The sequence below is a fragment of the Pezoporus occidentalis genome, unplaced genomic scaffold, assembly GCF_034315485.1.
Source record: "Pezoporus occidentalis ecotype Australia unplaced genomic scaffold, CSIRO_AGI_Poc_V1 ctg28, whole genome shotgun sequence".
Classification (NCBI taxonomy): Eukaryota; Metazoa; Chordata; class Aves; order Psittaciformes; family Psittacidae; genus Pezoporus; species Pezoporus occidentalis.
Window position 1 is genome coordinate 7,768,763 of NW_026914718.1, and position 19,181 is coordinate 7,787,943.

Below are 19,181 nucleotides of genomic sequence, written 5' to 3' on the forward strand. Positions count from 1 at the left end.
GCATGGTCTCAGAAGGCCAACATCTTTCTCAAGTACACTTAATTTGATTTATTTATTTTTTAATGGTCAGCTTCAGTAGTCACCATATGTAGTCCATAGATTGTGAACAAGTTGGGTTTTGAAACCATGGGGGAGTTACTGATTAAAAGCTTGTTTAAATTAAGAAAAAAAGTATTTTCTTCAAGACTTTTTTTTTTACTGTAGAATAAAATAGTAATATCATTCGTAGCTTCTAAGAGTATTCTAATGAAAGTTTCTAAATAAAATATGATACATTTTCCTATTAGAATAAAAAGCAAAGGAATGATTTAATAAATTTCAGTTCTGCAAACTCAACATGTTACACAAAAATCAGGTTAGGTTCCTCTGGGTTCGTATGTAATCCGTGTGTAAGCATGCAGAACCCACAGTTGGAATTGGTTGATATAATTCTTTTATGCTTTTTTGTTGATATTTTTCGTTCTTAGATATTTTGAAGATGTATAAATCCATATTTTTTCCCTTTAACATCCTCTTACTGTTTTGATTTTCTCCATGCATCAGTTATGTTATTAATCTCAGGTTGGTAACAATAGAAAAGTCATTTTGTTGCCTAGTAATTTTTTGCTTCCCCTTTGCTGCTTACTTAGTTATGAAAATGTTATTGACCTAATTTATTCTCACAAAGGAATAAGCTATGTTTTGTTTGAACCCCATGCAAGTACATACCAATTCTCAAGTAGCGGCATAAACTTAAGGGCCTTGGGTTCTTCAGTACAGGCAATGATACATGATCTTACCATCCCTTCATGGTTACTTTTCGTGATCAACCACGCATTACCAGCTGCCTTCAGCTCTGTGAAGAAAAAAGTTATGTCCTCTTGCGAAAGTGAACTGCTGTCTGTCTGCTGCTTAAAACCTTTGTGTCCAATGCACATACAAAAACACAAGGGTGGTGGGGAAGGCTAGACACCAAGGAGTCACTATATATAGTAGGGGTTTTTCTTTTGACTGCTTAAAAAAGATAAGTAGCTGAGAGAGAGTCAAGTGTTGTTTCTCTATAAATTGTGTGCCAGCAGGTTTATCACTAAAGGCTGTAGGTTATGTTGAGTGGAATAATCAGGAGGAGGAAAGGGAGGTTAAAATAACAGAGTGGTAAGACTATTTTGACTCCACAATCAAACCCTCCTTGACTTTTGCCCTTTGGGTGGAAAGTGCTTATGTTACAAAACAACATGAGGTCAGCCTCTATGTTCTGCTGTTAGTTTTGTTCTTGCTGATCTATACTGAGGGAGTAGTTGCCTTGTATGTTTGTATTTTTCCCTTTTGTGTTAAATATTACATGCTGTCACTGAGTGATAAGAAGGACAGTTGCCTTTACTACAGAGTGTAAGAAGAATTGCCAAGTTGAAGAATGAAAAATTGCCTAGATGGCAATGAAGAGCCATCCGTGACTTCAGGAAGGTATCTTGAAAAACATCTGAGCATCTACTTTTCAAATACCTCCTCAAAGGCAGTGTGTGGTGTTAAGGAAATTTTTAATGAAGTCAGTTTCTAAGAGGTGGTTTGGGTGCATCCAGTTGAGTTAGCAGCGCTGTGTGAAAATTTTCCTGAGTTCTTTTGGAAAGGTAAATCATACCTGGTCTAGTCATCAGCTTTTTTCTGAACTCTTACCACTGCTTGATGAGTGATGCAGTGATAGACCTGTGATGTGGAAGAGATGTTGGAACCTGAGTGTATTATTTAATGGCTGCGGTGCAGTGAAGGAGGCCCCTGTCAGGAAGCAATAAAGTAGTTATTAGGTAATGACTGTGGAGGCACCATATATAAGGTTAAATTGATATATGTAAATCACTGACTTTAAGATGCTGAAGCTGCCTCTTGGTGCCCATCTTTTTTTTACACAAGTGGGGATCAAATAGTTCCTGTTTTGATAAATGGTATGTAGCTAACATACATTAAAGACCTTAAGGGAGTTGAGCTCTTGAATTCCTTTGAAATGTAATGGAATTTGAGCACTGAGTGCTGTTTCTTTTTTTAAAAGAGTCACTGGCTTATTTACCTTTATTAAACTGCTTTTGAAAATAGTGTGCAAAGACTATGATATGTCCTGTTAGGCACCGGGTATACATGCAGACAGACACATCTGATTTCAAATGTGTATTGGCAGTGGCAGAAACCAGTGCAAACCGATTTGGATTAACTGTTGACTTTCTACTTTTGTGTCTAGCATGTGTCGTGCGTAAAACTGATGTCAGGTTTTGGAGGTCTCTGCACAGGCTGTGTGGGATCATTTGAACAGAAAAGTTTCATGTTGGCTTGTTTGTGGATCATTAATTTTACTTAACATATTTTAAAAGTGAAAAAAAAATAAATAAATCTGCAGCTTATTTGAGACCTGACATACAGGAACGTGTCTAGCGGAGGGTGTCCCTGCCCATGACAGGGGGTTGGAACTAGATGAACTTTAAGGTCCCTTCCAACCCAAAGCACTTGAGTGATTCTGTGCCTGAATCACTTGCTACATACTTGTCTGCTACCCAGCTGTATCTTAAGAAAATACTTCCATTCAGCAAAGCTGTTACACATACTAAACAATATAAAAAATCTAGTGTGATGATCATTATAACCCACATTCAGAATAGATTAAGCAAATCCTTAACACTGCTGAACTGAAGTTGCAGTTTACTTCTGTAGTACATAGCATTAGGGTACCTGTAAACATTTATACATGCAGTTCCTATATAAGAGTGGATATATTTTTTGTAAAATATATATAAACAAGATTTTACAGAACTCTGTTAGCTGCAATTTCAAACAAGACCTGAGATTTTTTTTAGGAATGAGGGATTGTCTTCGCTTTTGAGGTTTGAGCTGTCTTTTCCTTGCTTGCATTGCTGTGTATGGAGACTGTTTATAGCAGTTAAACCCGACAAATTTTCTTTCTTCAGACTAGTTACGTTGTGGGAGCTGCAGTTTGGTTGACATCTGCCAGACTTTACAAAAGAAAAGTTTGGTTTTTTTTTCATGTGGTAGTTTACATGTGACTCTAACTACTCTTGAGAATTGAATCTGCTATGATTAAAGACTGTATCTGATACTATTTGTGCTTGGACAGTGTGCAGTGTTGCAGCAACAGCTGAGTAAAATACAAAACGATTGCAAGCTGCTTTTCTTAAGAGAGATGTACAATTAGGTCTTGGGTTTACAGTTAATCTTAGGTAGTCTGCCGCTTGCATGGGTGATCACCAAGGAAACAGGCTTGCTTTTGTTTGTGAAGGTACGTGCAATAAATACAAGTAAACATCTGAATGGAATTCTATTTAAATATAATCATGTAAAAGAAATGCAATTAGAATGAAACCAAACCAGATGTAATTTTTTGCTAATATTCTTTAATTAGGTGAGTGCAAATCCTGCAAGTGTTCAGTTAGAATTTCACATGTAAATGTGAAAATCCAGCTGTAAAGTTAAAACAGAAGTACCTTAATCAGAGCTACACAAACCTATATAATCAGCATGAAAATATTTTTGTACTGCCACATGTGATATATCATTGCTTTGCTGTATAAACACAATTAAAGAGTGCCTTGGGGGCTCCCTCAGCAAGAGATTAAACAGGGAAACAAGGCCAGCAATTCTAACACTTTGCATCTGATGATTTAACCAATCCAGACAGGCTTTAATTCCCAAAGATTTCTATTCCCTGCAATACGCATTATAAAACTCACAAGTGCAATTGTCTAATGCTTTAGGTCACAGACATCCGGTGTTTTGTGTTTTGCTTGTCAGTAAAAGAAATAATCCGTAACCTTTCCACAGATTGTCTCCCTCTTCCCTCTCTTTCCCCCCACCCTGTCAGAGATTAGCAACAATTTAGACTCCTGAGTGGAGCTAATTGCTGAATTCTGTCTAAACTGCTTCAGACAAAATGACCTTGCTTAGCAAAACCCTCCCATTTAAATTTTTAGGTTAACCTCACTTGTTTTGTCTGGAATAGGTTAAGGAAGCAGACTGTAGGCTGCTCTGGAAAAGGTGAGCATTTCTGATGGGGAGCTGAGTAGCTGCAAGTGCTTCAGGGAGCCCCATCAACTTTCTTTGTTGAAATAGCATCAAGTAAAACTACTCAGAACTTGAAAAATAGTGTCTTAACTCAGGAAATTGCTTATTACTTAGGTGATTCTTTCCTATACAGTCTGATTCTGACTATCCTAGATTTACTAGTTTGGGATAACAAATCCCTCTTTCTCAGACTTTGTAAAATGATATATGGAATCTATAGAAAACTTTGGCTTATTGAAATTTGTTATAGAGGAAACCAAAACTTGCAAAATGTCTATTTTAAAAATTTATTGCTTTTGATAACATTCCACAGAATAGAAAAGTGATAAACTAGTTCAGATCAGTTTCTTTCTTGGATGCTGTGAAATCCATGAATAGTTTCAGTGATCATTTATACCCATTGTTAGTTGCAAATAGCTTCCTATGTATTTATGCCCCTAACTTTTGAATTTCTAGTAGTAAATCGTAACAAATTCAGCACAAATCTGAAAAGCAGTTTTGGTAGTGTCTCATGGGTCAGTTCACACACCAGCAGGCCTGCTGGCAATGGATGGGGTACACTTGTCTCAAAGGGGGAGAGGAATCTTTGGACAGAAGTAGTGACAAAGGCTGAGCTACTTAGTGCTGTCTTTGCCTCAGTCTTTAGTATTAAAACCAGTTTTATTCTGGGTACCCAGCTCTCCAAGCTGGAAGACAGGGATGGGGAGCAGAATGAAGCCCTCGTAATCTGAGGGGAGATGATTCAGTGCTGGGTCCTGCACTTGGGCCACAACAACCCCATGCAACACTACGGGCGTGGGGAAGAGTGGCTGGAAAGCTGCCCATTGGAAATGGGCCTGGGGTGTTGGTCAGTGGTTGGCTGAGTATGAGCCAGCAGTGTGCCCAGAGGTCCGAGGGGGCCAACAGCATCCTAGCCTGTATCAGCAATAGTGTGGGCAGTAAGACTAGGAGAGTGATCTTCCCCTGCAGCACTGGTGAGACCGTACCTTGAATCCTGTGTTCAGTTCTGGGTCCCTCAGTACAAGAGAGACATTGAGATGCTGGAGCGGAGCCAGAGAAGGGCAACAGAGCTGGTGAAGGGTCTTCAGAACAAGTCTCGTGAGAGGAATGGAGATGGTTTGGTCTGGAAAAGTGGAGGTTTGGGGAGACCTAATCGCTCTCTACAGCTACCTGGAAGGAGGTTGTAGTGAGATGGGTGTTGGTCTCTACTCCCATATAAAGAGCAATAGGACTTGAGGAAATGGACTCTGAACAATGGAGATCTAGGTTGAATATTAGGAAAAATTTCTTCATCGAAAGGGTTGTCAGCCATTGGAACAGGCTTTTCCAGGAAATTGGAGGAGTAACCATTCCATGAAGCATTTAAAAGATGTGTAGATGTGGCACTTGTGGAGCTGGTATAGTGGTGGACCTAGCTTAATGGTTGGACTTGCTGATCTTAAAGGTCTTTTCTGACCTAAACTATTCTACGATTCTTGGAGAAAAAGAAAAATTTGTTTTAGTCAACTTAGTTTTGATTCAGGCTGTGTTTTGGATTGGAAAATTCTTTTCCAAAATTCCAGATGATTAAAATGTTTTTTTTAAAAGCAGACTTCTTTCTTTTTGGCTTGAAGTATTTTGTCATCCTTATGTCACAGCAAAAATCTTTGGCATAAAAATTACATTTTCATGCCAAATACTAGAATGCATATTGCAGCATACAGCTCAAAGTCGTTATACTGGGTTGCGTTCGGTCTTCCTGTGGGCAGAAGACAGAGATCATCTTTTCCATAGGTTGTTTAGGTCTCCAAAATTAGCCTCACCTTTGTCCGATGTTGTTTCTAATTTTGAGAAGGGCTAGTCAACATTGGAATATTTTATGAGATTTGCATGTAGTTCTTATGTCTTTTTATATCTGTAGTATGTATACAATAGGCCTCGTCCTCTATCAGTCATTAAGGTGGTCGTATGCAGCTGTTCTTTTCCATGAGCTTTTTTTTCCATGGCTGCCTTGCTTCACGTCCAAGCAACTGGAAACAAAGTTAGTTTTTACAATACAATCACAGTCATGGACTCTAAATGACAAGACCTAACCAACCTGATAAATAGACTGTGAGAGCTGTCTACAGCTGCTGACTCTTAACCAAGAGCACTCATAGCTCTACAGCTCTATAGTTAACTTCTTTTCCTTCTCCATGCTGCACCTGATGTGCAATGGTTCTCTAAAGCAAGTTTTATTAACAATTCAATTGTCCTTCTGCTACCTAGAGATTTCCTTTAAAGCAATAAAATTCCTAGTGCCCTAATCCAAATGACTACCCAAAGGGTCAAACATCCTAATTAGCTGGTTGGGAACATTGCCTCATATCGGAAATGGAGTTTACACATTTTATAAATTAAATCCAGATGAAAAATACTTTCTTTTCAATCATCTTCATAGGCTGCTAAGACCAAAAAGTCTAATTGAGAGAGTAAGAAGTAGGAGTGGTGACATTAAAAGCCTGTTCTTTTACTGTCAGCCTTGGTGCAGATGATAGGAATTGGTGAGCTGAAACTGTAAGGCATGAACTAAAATGAAAGTTTGAAAAGAAAAATATACAGACATGGTATGTATTTTCTTACTTGATTCCAGAAAAGTAACTTTAATTCAGAAATATTGTACTGTTACATCCAAAGCCTTCAACAGTGCTGCAAAGTGATGAAATGTTTAAGATTTTTGCTAACTGTCCAGGAATATTCAGTAGCTAAAAAATAAATAGGAAATGGTAAAGGAAGGAAATGGATTTTTAAGCCCCATTTAAAATTAAACCTTGTGTTTATTAGTATCAATCCATAATTGTAATACTTGTATTTGAATATACTGTTACCAACAGGGAACATTTGGTCTATTTGGACATGCTGTGAGATCCAGGCAGCTGCTGTAGCTTAGCCATTTTTAAATACTTAATAAACTGGCACTCCTAAACCTGACTTATTTATTATTATGGACATAAAATCATGCAAAAGAAAGCCAGATGGTAGGGAGCACAGTTTGGTTTTAGGGTTTTGAGCTGTATCATGCTTTTCATTATAAGATTTCCTATTCCCAGTATCTGTACTTTTTTATATCTTCTGATAAGGCTACCAAAAATTCTTGCAGTTCACCCATTCTCCATATAAATAAGTTGAATGGAAATTGTAAGAAATAAAATGTGTATGGTTTAAATGCTTGTTTCAAGAACTAGTGTGTTTTCAAGAGTAAAATGAGGTTTGGGTGTTTTGTTCAGAAAGAGCAGAGTTGCTTTTAATTGCTTTTGAAAATCTAGTTCAGATCAAACCCAAGGAAGTAAGATTGTGAAATTTCAGTCTTCAGAACATTGCTTTGAATAATATGCCCTGTATCGAATCCTGCTCCATGTGATTGAGCTATGTGACTCTTCCCATTGTCTATCGCAATTTTACATTGTTTTCATTCTGTCTAAAAAATTCCACCAACTTCTTTTTTTTTTTTGTATTTCTCTTCTATATATATCATCCTCTCCTCAGTGGCAGTATTTAATGTCTTTGCTCCTCTGTTGAAATGTCTCTTGCATTTCAAATTTCAGATTCATGTTCATTGGATGGTGACGCTCATTGAAATTCTTTTTGCAAGTGCCTTTCTGTGTAGCAGATTACACTGGGGTGCTCATTTAATGAAGCATGTATCAGTAGAAGGTTGATTATTCATCTTGGGCATGGTATTTGTTCAAACTGAATTCTGTTAGGAGGAGTTTTGTAATATTTAAAATAGTTATCTGTTTTTATGTAGCATTTCATATGTTTGTGTAGAATGAAATTAAGCAGCTCTGGCTGCTTAACTGTAGGTATTTAGTTGTCTTATAATTGATCCATCTCATCCGTGACAACTATTTCCTAAATTATCAGATTTGAGTTCATGTATAACATGTCATTAAATTTTACCTGTGTGGTACTCAAATTGGTCTTGATAAGGAGTTTGGAAGTTCAGGTTATAAAGGCGGAAGAAATCATGGCCAAGCAGAAAGTAACTGTGTCTTAGAAGATAGTCTCATCAAATATAGATAATGATTGTTTGAAGGTCAAAACCAGTTAGAATGGAAGAGTGGGCATGGATGTGGGAAATGTGTGTTGGAGATATGGGGATTACCTTCCTAATCCAATTAATCTTCTCCTTTTTGTCATTTTTCTCCTCTTGAAATCTCTGTCCTTTGTCTTCCCCATCCTCCAGATGCATCACATGCCTAATACTCTCTTGAGGGTAGTTTCAGTAGCTTCTGCAGGATGGGTCTTTTTTGGTTTTACTTGGCAGCTACTGATTTGATATGAAAAACATAGAAAAGGGCTGTGTACACGTGTGTATACTTTATTGTGTTTATGGGATGGAACAGTGTTTTAAACCCTGGAAAGATGGAAGAAGCAGCAGGGAATACAGATTTATTATTCAGTTCTTGTAGTAGAGGTTAACCATGGTTTAAAAAATTAGCACACTAGATAAGTAAGTTCTCTTTGAAGTAGGTATGAGGAGGAAGCAGAGGGATGATTTTTTAGGATTTACCATGGAAAATCTGGATATGTTCAGTAGAAACATATCTTTTAACAGGTAATTCCTGTGGTAAGATTTTACAAAAATAATTTATAATGGCAAATAATTACCCTTAATAGCAGTTTTAAAAGGCAACATATTAATCCACATAATTTTTCTTTTCTTCTAGATGCGTTTTGAAATAAATGTTCTCAGATCAGTGTCATAAATGCTGCCATTTAAAATTCTGAATATACTCTCATGGACATGTGGGTTCATGCTTAGATGTGTAGATATCTTTTTCAGTGGAGTAATCAGTGACTGAAAAAAGGATTTGAAATGAGTTGAATATTGACATAGAACCTGAAGTGTCTGCTTATGGAAATGGTGGAGTTAACATCATTTGGTGAGAATCAGAGGGTTTGTCATCTTCTCTTTTCACTCTTCAAATTAGTGGAGTATTTCCAGCACCTCTTTAGCCCCAAATTTGGCCTTTTAATTCTAATTAATTTGTGCAGCCTATGTCTTTTTATTGAGGATTCTGCTGTTTCCTGAAAGGGTGTAGGTCAACATCCTTTTTATATCTTTGAAAATTATATTATTTGAACATAGAAACATGTTACAAATGGAATTAATTATGCATAGGCATAATAGTCTTAACATAGCCTTAACTTCAGCTTTCCCAGTTTTCTGTATCCCTCTCTCTTTGAACATTCATTGAATGTCCGATGTTATCCATGAAAAAATAAAGGAGTGGTTTGAAAATTATCTGTACTTGGTGCTAAGATTTTCTTCTTATGCATATCAATTGCAAAAGAGGACCTTTAACTGCACAGTATGGTATTTTCTGTGAGTGAAGGATTCTTTTATTTTCATTTGATTTGTTTGTATTTAGAGGAAAATCTTGTTTCAAGTCTAAAGCTAGTAAATGGAAAACAAAATTGAGCAATATTGTTCCTCTAGTTAATATATATTGCACATAGGTTTATATTGTAGGTTTATAACCTACAATATAATTAATACCTATGTATTAAATGCGTTTATTATAGGTAGGAGTATAGATAGCATATCTCATTGAATTTGACCCTTTGTATCATGCATGAGTATTGATTTAAAGTATAATAAAAATTCTGTAAGTCCAGTATCCATGGTTGCTTCTTAAATGGTGCCTGAGAAAGGACATAACCTACAAATGGTTTTCTGTATTCTACAGTCACACCTCCCAGCCTTAATCAAAGGCTTTTTCTGGTCTACAGGCTCTGGCTGGACCAGGTGTAAATGGAAAGCACATTTGTGAGTCGTGAGCCCAGCACCTAACAACTTCCTGCCATAGTTGCTCATGTGTTCCCTATACTACTTCTAGTTCCTTAAATGCATTAGTGGTATAGCTGGATGAGGACAGTTGCTGAGGTGATAAGTGAATCCTGTGTGTTGTACTGACATTACTGGTACCTAGCAGTACCTGACTGATTACTATGTCCCTATGGACAGGGCTTTGAGGAACCTGCTCTAGTGCAAGGTGTCCCTGCCCATGGCAAGGGGTTGGAACTGGATGATCATTGAGGGCCCTTCCAAACCAAACCATTCTGTGATGCTACACGCTGTACTGAATTGGGATGATTTTTTAGGAGCCAATATAGACATAATGTGCTGAATTGGTACAGTTCCAGAACTATGTAAATTTGAATTGCTTTCAGATACATGGTTAGAAAAGTCCAAAGTCTAACAGATCTAAAACCAGGTTGCATAGGATTTCACGAGGTGACTGAAGCTCCTCAGCAAGTCTGTTGAGTGCAGTATGGTCAAAACCACCTTACAATGAATCAAGAAATAGAGGCCTCAGTATACTACCATGCCTAAATCATATTTATTCACAATCATATTATTAGTTTCACTGAAAGTAAATACTATTTGCAGGCACGAATTTCCTCCTGTAGTTGTTTTTTTGCTGTCAATAGATTTTCTGTACCCTCAAGGTCTTTGCTATGTGATAGCTTTTATCTTTGGGCATTCATGTTTAGACTTAGCCTACTTTCTTTTGGCCAAATTTGGGATGTTCCCAGGCACAACGAAACGTGACACTGTATTATTTGGATCAGATTGTCTAATCAGTTGCAGTAAAATGTCACTTTGAACTGAAGATGAGCCTGCAGTGTAATATTGGATTCTGATTTTGGATCTGTAATCTCAGCTTTGAAGTTAAGAAATGTTCATACATCATATGAATAGGAATGGCAGATATTTGTGGGTCACCTGCAAATAAATCTGGATACAAAGTCAGAAGTGATTTACAGTTAAAATATCATGTAAATTAAGTGCAAGTTAATGTTTGGAAAATAATTGTACGTTACTATACCGTTTTGAGGTCTGTATTAAAATGCAGAGAAAAGGGGGTTGCAACCCTTAGATTAACATGCTTTTCACCAGGATATCAATAAAAACGTAATGCCAACCTTGTCTGTGAATAAAATACCTATAAACACAGTATATAACACGTTTTTACATAGTTGACCTATTGAACATTTGCACATGTTTTTCATTTACATGGAATTGTTCTCTCTTACTAGACTCCATTCAATTTTACTTTTTTTTAAGCTTGACTTAAATACAGCAGACACCTTAAATGTCTTAACAAGCAGAGCCGACCTCTCTGTGGAATTCTTCAGAAAGGGTTGTGGGCAGCTGCTGTGGCCAAGGTGTGCTTAGGTCTGGTTTATGGCATGAATAAGGTAGAGGAATCCTCAGAAGAGTTTGTACAAGTAGAGTGTAAAAGCTAGACACAGGGGAAAATATTGGCACTGGTCAAAGGAGTATATGTGGTGCATATAATTTCCCAGCAGTTGTGCTGTAGCGCACTCATACGCACAATATACTGCTTAACTGGTAATAGGAAGCCATTGTTTTCTTTACAGATCAGAAACCTTGACTCCTGGCAGGTCATATGAACATGTGCATAATGTAATAACTTAAACATATGTCCCTGTTGTAAGGCAGGTGTGAAACAAGGATATTCCAGTTGAAAGATCCTACAGCTAGCTTTGGAGTCAAGAGGAAGGCCAGGAGGATGCGTGGTCTGGAAATAGGCGCTATAGATGTTTTAGGAGGTTGCTTTCATTCTGTTATGTGAAAAATCAAAATCTGCGTAATTCAGTTCATTAATAATTTTACTCTATTCTGTTTTTAAATGTTTTTTTTTTCCTGGTTGGAGGGGGGTGGCGGGTGTGAAGGCAAGTTACCTTTTCATAAGCTTTTATTGTTGTTCTTTTTTGTCTTTAGCTGTAAAAGTGCTTTTAGTTTTTCAGGTTGTGTTCTCTATATTAGAAAAAAAGACCTTTGCATGCTTGGTCTTAAAAGGATTTGTTTGTACCATTTCTGACACAGAGAAGGAGAATTCCTATTTAGTATTTTAAAACCAGGTTCATCTGTATATTAATATGTTTAATCTCTAAACTATTAGTTATGTATGATTAAGATAGCCTTCAGTATATGTCATTGCTCCATTCTAGCTACTTAGAAGCACCATCAATCTGATGACAGTCTGTACTCTAAGTAGTCTTTTCAAGGTGTAAATTCATTCCCTTTTGGTAATGAGACAAACTTTCTCTGGGTCATAAACCCTAAAGCAGCTTTAATATTGAAGTAAAAGGAGTGATTTAGCTGTATTATGGTCTTGTTTGGGGATTTTGTTCCCTCCTTCATGCAAAGAACTTTCCAAACAACCGATAGTTGCAAACTTTGTGTAGAAATTACTCCATCCACAAAAATCCTGAACAGTTAGAAGGGAAAGGACATTTTAATGAGTCCCCCCCAGTGAATCCTGTGTGTGAAAGAGAATGAACAAGAGACCAAACATTTTCCAAACTGTAAAATTGAGGACTTGAATCAGGGGTCTTCTTGCTTCCTATGAACTTGTGAATTGGCAATATAACTAATCTGCAGCATTATTCTTCCTCTTCTCAGCTGTTAGCAGCAATAGGGGTAAGTGTAAAGGCTCATCCCTCATGAACTATCATTTGTGTCTTTAAAACAGGGTCCTATTGTGGCTATAACTTCTGCACATAGTGTGTGAAGCCTCGATGCAAAGGCAATCAGTAGAAAGTTTGCCATTGACTACAAGAGTCTTTGGATCAGGCCCTGAGCTTTTAAGTCTGCAACTGTCATGAAAAATAAATACTGCACTTCAAGGAGCAAGCTCCAGGGTCTCCTAAAAGTAGCTTAAATAGCTCAGAGAGGAGCAGTATAATAACTCCAGCTTTCATATAGTAGGTTCTCACTAGTTTTACATCCCAGGGATACTGCTGGGACTCCCAAATCACTGGTCAACGGTGTAATGATACATGGCAAATTACCTAGGTAATGGCAGTCGGATAAATCACCTCCAGCCAATGCTGGTTAGCCAAGGCAGGGGTGTGCTATGTATTAACTGGAGCCAATTCCCCAAAGACAAAATCAAAGGAAAAATGGATTTGAGACATTTTTTTTTCAACCCAGTATGATGATTAGTGGTCATTAGTGAAGAAGATTTATTTTTCCTTATAGAAAGGCTAGTGAATGACTTCAGAAAAGCAAATGTGAATGTTTAACTTCTTACAGAAATTGCTGGAAGGGGTCAGAGGCTTCACAGCAGAGCTGTTCACCTTCAAGACAGAGTTTCTGTTTGTGCTCTTCCAATAAGGCAAAACAAGCACAATGGAAAAAATCCAGAAAGCTCTTGATAACATCCAGGACTGCAAAGCAGCCACAGTGACGTGGCATTATCATTTTCATGAGAAAGAAAGGGAACAACCAGCAACTATTCCCAAGCCTCCTACATGTTTTGCTGGGGTGATGTGAAGTTGAAAATCAAAGTGCTGTCAACTTCGTAGGAATTGAAGGTGCTGAATGGGAACCTGGCAAAGGAAAGTGCTGTGGCTCATCTTAGCCAGAGCACAAACTTTGTGCGGAATGAAACCAGGAATCCAGTTAAAGTCACAGCAAAGTGTGATATTTTTCATAGCTCTATCCAGAAATGTAGGACTTCTAAATCCCATCTGATGCTTGCAGTTAGCTGTGGAAAAAGTGAATGTGGGTTAGGCTGGTGCCAGTTATAATGGTAATTTGAATAATTTTAGAAAATTTCAAAGTATTTTTCTGACAGAAATGAATCATGGGCTAGTAAACTGAGCAGTTAAAGGAAGGTGTTAATGGAAGACGGGTACACTGACAGGCATTAAGCATATCCTGTGTTAGGCAGTGATGTACAAGCCCATGGTGGTATTTTTGGAACTTCCTTTGTGGAGCATTGTTGAGTGCTGGAATTATCACCTCTTTATGAAGGTACAGGCAGGGGAGGATGACTTAGCCATCTCTGTTGCAGAGTTCAAATGGTAACTGCAGTATTTTTAATCTGGGTGTGTGATGACAAGCCAAGAGGCTCCCATCTTGTTCTATTGATCACATTGCTGGGTTTATGCACTTCAGTGCATGTAAGTGTATCTGTGCAAGATTTTCAAGTATTTAAAGTTGAATAATTAGGATGATGACTCACAGAATCACTTGCATGTAGGGAGCCATCTGAGCTTACAGTGATTATTAAGCAACATTCAAAGCTCCCTGACTTAAACCCACTGTTTTTTATTTTCCTGAAATAAGCTTTCTTTCCTAATGTGACCTGCTCAATTGTGTGTTACGTGTAATATTTCTGATAAAAGCAGTACAAGACACTTACTCTTTTGATGCTGTGATCTGCACTTCTGGCTAATCTTTTTTTCCCTGTAGCCTGGATACAGTGTGGTAAGAAAGAGAAGCAGATATGATTCATCATCTACTGTAAAGTGCAGCCAAATAATACATGAATTCTAAAAACAACTAAAGGTTGAGTGATGGAAGATGAGACTGAAGCAGTCATGGAGGATTCTTGCTAGCAGCAGAATCATAGAATGGTTAGGATTGAAAAGGACCTGAAGATTACCTAGTTCCAAGCCCCTGCCACGTGCAGGGACACCTTCCATTAAACCAGGTTGCTCCAATCCCCTTGAACACTGCTGGGGATGGAGCATTCACATCTTCCTTCATCAATCTGTGCCAGTGTGCCTCACCACCCTGATAGTGAAGAACTTCCTTATATCTAACCTAAATCTCCCTTGTTTAAGTTTGAGCCCATTGCCCCTTGTCCTGTCGCTACAGTCCGTGAAGAAAAGTCACTCTCTGGCATCCTTGTAGACTAAAGTACAAAGAACCTGGTGTTAGACCAAAAGAGCCTTTACCTTTTCAGTAGCTTTACACAGAAGAATAATCCTATTGATAAATCTTAATCTTCACATAATTTTCTCAATATTTTGATTTTAGACAGACTAATGTATCTGGAAATTATGTTAAACTCTTCCTCTTGTGGCAGTGAATCCCATTGGCCATTTGTATTAATGGTATGAGGTGAAGTGAGTATCAGTGTTCATAGTCATGTATTTCTACTTGTTGGCTACTTGTCCAAATGCTGCAAAGGGTTAGGCAGATTTTTGTTAATGATGTGGCTAGAATGAAAAGAGCAGTAGTAGCCATTAAATCTGTCTGAGTTGACATTTTGAAAGGTTTTGAGTGCTTCAGGGTATTCTATTTTACCTGGGATTTTAGCTTGTTCATGACAGCCAGAGCTGGGTTGCAAGACAGTTCTCAGTTTCTTTCTGTACTAAAAAACAGAATACGAAGTGGAGATTTTTGACTTCACATCCTTGCTTCAGTGAATTTTAGTTACCCAAAATGAAATGGTTGCACAAAGTGAGTCAGTTACCTCCAAGGAGCCAATAGACTGATAGGAAGAGAATGCCTGGGTATCTGGGAAAACAGTGGAATCTAGCACATGAGCTGAAGACTCTCTCTTTCCAAGTTAATATCCTACCTGGAGGTATTTTTGACATCCTCTGTTCCCGTTTCTGAGTGTGCAAATTTGCATTTTCCAGTTTAAAAAGACTGTGGAAAACTTCTTTATGAGTTCTAACCTTCATTTGTTCTGTAACAAATGTTACAGAACAACTTAAATGCTTCTGTAGCGATTTTCATATCCAGGTAGTGTTACAAAAAGAACTCTAAAACGGGCTGGATTTAATTTTTATTTTATCTATTTAGGAAGTGAAACTTTATTCTGCAAGGCTAATAGCTAGCGTAAGGTGGAGCAGTGTCCTTGCCAACTATAGAACATTTGTTAACAATGTTTATTATCATAATGCTAAAAGTATGTTATTACTAACTTTGTATGAATAATATTTTTGTGCGAGTTACAGCACACAACAAGGTGTGCATTATAAAAGAGGGTGTCCTTGGCTGAATGACTTAAGTGCCTTGAAAAGTGGGATTTTTGTATCCATCCACACAAATGTATTCATCCACTAAAATTTTCCCAAACTCATTTCTTTTGAATGGCAAGAGAGATTAAAAAGGGCAAAGTGATTCCGTATGATCTCGTCGTGATGTAAAGAACTTCAGGCTAATGACTGGATTGTATTTTATAATCTGTTCCCATTTTATTCTTTCAGTGTTGGAGTACATTGTATTTTAAGATGGAAACAGTACTGCTTTGTGATCTTAAAGGGACTTATCTTTGTGGTGTGTTGAAAAACATTAGTGCTGCACATCCTGACTATTTTCAACTCGTGCAGTTCCACATAGGTTTTAAAAAGAGAAGACTTGATCAGTGTTAGTTTGTTCATAATGTAGGAAAGAATCAGCTACTTACGTATATCCTGTTCTGTGATTAATTCGTCTTTCAGCTCCAGGTAAACTGCAGAAAAAGAAATCTGTAGCCAAATCAACAGCTTTTCACAATGATGGTTTCAAAGCTGGATGCGTGAGCACTGCTAGCTACTTAGGCTTGAGGAGATGAAGAAAAGTAGGATGGGATTAAAATCATCTCCCTCTGAGACGGATGTCTTACATAAAGCAGAGGATTACTCTCTGGTTGTGAATTCCTTTCTCCATTATCTGTCAAAGTCTATTTTATTATAACAAAGTGGATGCCTAATTTTTGCATGATTATCATTAAGTGAGCTGGATCCTATGTAATGTAATGAAGTCAATTGCTAGGTTACAGTGAAACTGGTTACAGATGAAACAAGAACATTATTAGTGTGTTATATATTATAATGGTTTCATGCTTTGAAAGAGCTAGTATCTTTACGAAAAAGCCAAACCTCATTGCATGTAAAATCAGTGCCATTCTACTGAAGTCAATGGACTAGTGCTGATTTCACTTGAGCTGAAGACCTGGCCTGTGTTCTGGAGCTAGTGTGGAGGACATTTCATGTTTACCTTTTACTTTATTACTGTCTCAAAAGCATACTGAGCTGCCATATATTTGTCAGTCATCTTTCAGAATTGGCATTTATTAATTGCTCATGAAGCATGTAAAAGGACTGATAATTAATTGTTTGACCCAGAAATAACTTAATGAAAATACAAAGCAGTTTTTGCCATCTGAGTGCTGGCAGGAAACCAAAGCGTTAAGCTCTAATATATACCTCAAATAAACTTGAAATATAACTGTGAAATATGTAGAGAGGTACTTTTCATTAATACTGTATTGGCATAATGGAGCAGAGTTCTGCTTTACATTAAATGGAATTCCATTTCCTGTTACCATTAATGCAAAAGGACAATTTGGGCTCCATCTTCTTAAAGCACCCTTTCTCTATTATTGATAAGCCACTGTTTGCCTTGGTCCATTGTACTGGTGTGCATTTTAGGCTTGAGACTGAAACTGGGAAGCTCTCCTGAGCACCAAGCAGTGCAGTAGGTCAGTGCTGCTTAGTCAGTCGGCATTTACTAGCATCAGAAAATATGATGGATTGCACTGAAATGAAACCATCAGGTTCTTAAACAAAGTGGTTCCTTTCTCAGCTTCAAGAAGAAGTTTAAACCACTGGATAAAATTATGTGCCAATTACGTATAAACTTTTTTGCCACTAGAATAAAGGAAGCCATAATTCTATAGACTTGCATTCATCTGTTTTCATTTATAAATAGAAGGTAATAGAAAAAGAAATCTGTGATGGTGGACAGTGAAATGCAGCTTCTGTGCACTTCCAGTGAAATGAACAAAACCCCATGTTTTCTCTCTTTGACAGGTTGAAAGAAGGACTCAGAAAAGGAAAAGCTACTTTAAGAATGTCAGTCTTGAATACTTTAGTTGTTAACGTTGATCTTGAATGTTATAGCTAATAATAAGCCTGTTGAATTTTAACAGCATATTCAAGCTCCTCCTGGAAGGAAGACAATTATTTTAACAATTCCTCAGAGAAGAATTTAGACCAAGCCTATAAAACTCCGTATTTGGGGCACTGTTCTCTTCCTAATTGCCTCCAAAATTCCTAAGGATCTAATTTCATTATTTAGAATGTTTAAACTTGTCCTTTTATGTAGAGCCTTTTAAAATTAAATACCACTGAAATCTAAAAATGAGGGAGACATGGGATAGTACACAGAAAAACACTTCAGCTGGGACAATAAAGCAAGAAATCTGAGCAGTACCATGGTTAAAATTTTGCTGTTGTATCTAACTTGGGCATTTGCTCCCTGGAAAAGGGGAATGTTTTTTTATTGAAGATAGACTATTAACTTCTTGAGAATGATAAATATATCTACTGTTAAATCTTACTTCTGTTTGCTACTAAAAGTAATCTTGCATTACATCAGAGTCTTAAAATTAATCACCGGAATAAATCATAATTAGGGTAGCAACTGGTACAAAGAGGAATGAAGTATTTAGTATACATGTCACTAATGAAGTATTTCTCTAAAGTATATTAATAGAACTATGAACATATAGCTTGCTAATTGAATTTATGGTGTACAGAGTACAGGATGAGTATATTTTAAAGTACCCCCTTAGATCCCTTTAGTAGTAATTAGGACTCTAAGGACAGCCTTGTGGTATTTTCATTGCATCATTAAAATGAAATGATTAGTTGATTAGTTAAGTAATCTTGTACCAGAGCCACATCAAAAGGGTAGTGATTGCTTAAAAAAAAGTTGTGGTTTTTTTTTTTTCCCTACTTCAAAGCAGCATGATCAAAATGTTGCTTCTGTGCATGTGTATAAATACATGTACATTAATCACATAGAATCTGGAAAAATATATTACTGATACTAAACATAAAAAGTAAATAGCATTAATTTCAAAATAAGATATATGTAATCTGTCACCTCCTGTAAAATCCCCAAACACCCTCCTTGATAGGTCAAGATTTCACTAAATTTGAGTGAAATCATGGTATTTGGGTAGGAGCTACAAACTGCTGCAGTGTTTTCAAGTCTTTATTGTGAGAAGGTCTGAGCTTCAGTGAACATCTCTGAAGACAGAAAGCATCTTCCACGGTTGGGTTGTCTGTTGTAATTTCAGTCTGGGCTGTGGGCATCATTCATTGACAGCAAGTGCTGTAGTTTGTAGCTGTGTGGTGCAGAGCAAGCAGTAAATATGCAATTTTATTTTTGTGAATTTAGGATAATTTTATTTCTCTTGATTTTGCTTCCAAACCTGTTACATTAGAACAGTTCCTCAACGATGTTTTCTCTGAATCCAATCAAAAACTTAAATCCCAGACCCATCACTTTGTTGTTTTTTTAAATGACACTACTATTACATTGCAATTTAAGACTTTATTCAGAGTAAGAA

The 19,181-nt window shown here is 37.2% G+C and overlaps 2 protein-coding genes across 6 annotated transcripts in view; one reads left to right on the forward strand and one right to left on the reverse strand.

Annotated features, from left to right (window-relative positions):
* Positions 1-19,181, reverse strand: part of KBTBD2 (kelch repeat and BTB domain containing 2) — a 330,011-nt gene that overhangs the window by 299,279 nt on the left and 11,551 nt on the right. The window lies entirely within an intron of this gene.
* BBS9 (Bardet-Biedl syndrome 9) overlaps positions 1-19,181 on the forward strand; it is a 259,751-nt gene that overhangs the window by 200,507 nt on the left and 40,063 nt on the right. The window contains exon 23 of one of the 5 annotated variants that reach the window (XM_062625492.1): positions 8,730-9,110. The exons of the other annotated variants lie outside the window; for them this stretch is intronic. Within the exon in view, the coding sequence (XP_062481476.1) occupies positions 8,730-8,740 (11 nt within the window). The 3' untranslated portion in view covers positions 8,741-9,110. Of the gene's footprint in view, positions 1-8,729; positions 9,111-19,181 lie in introns of those variants that run through there. 5 annotated transcript variants of the gene reach the window in all.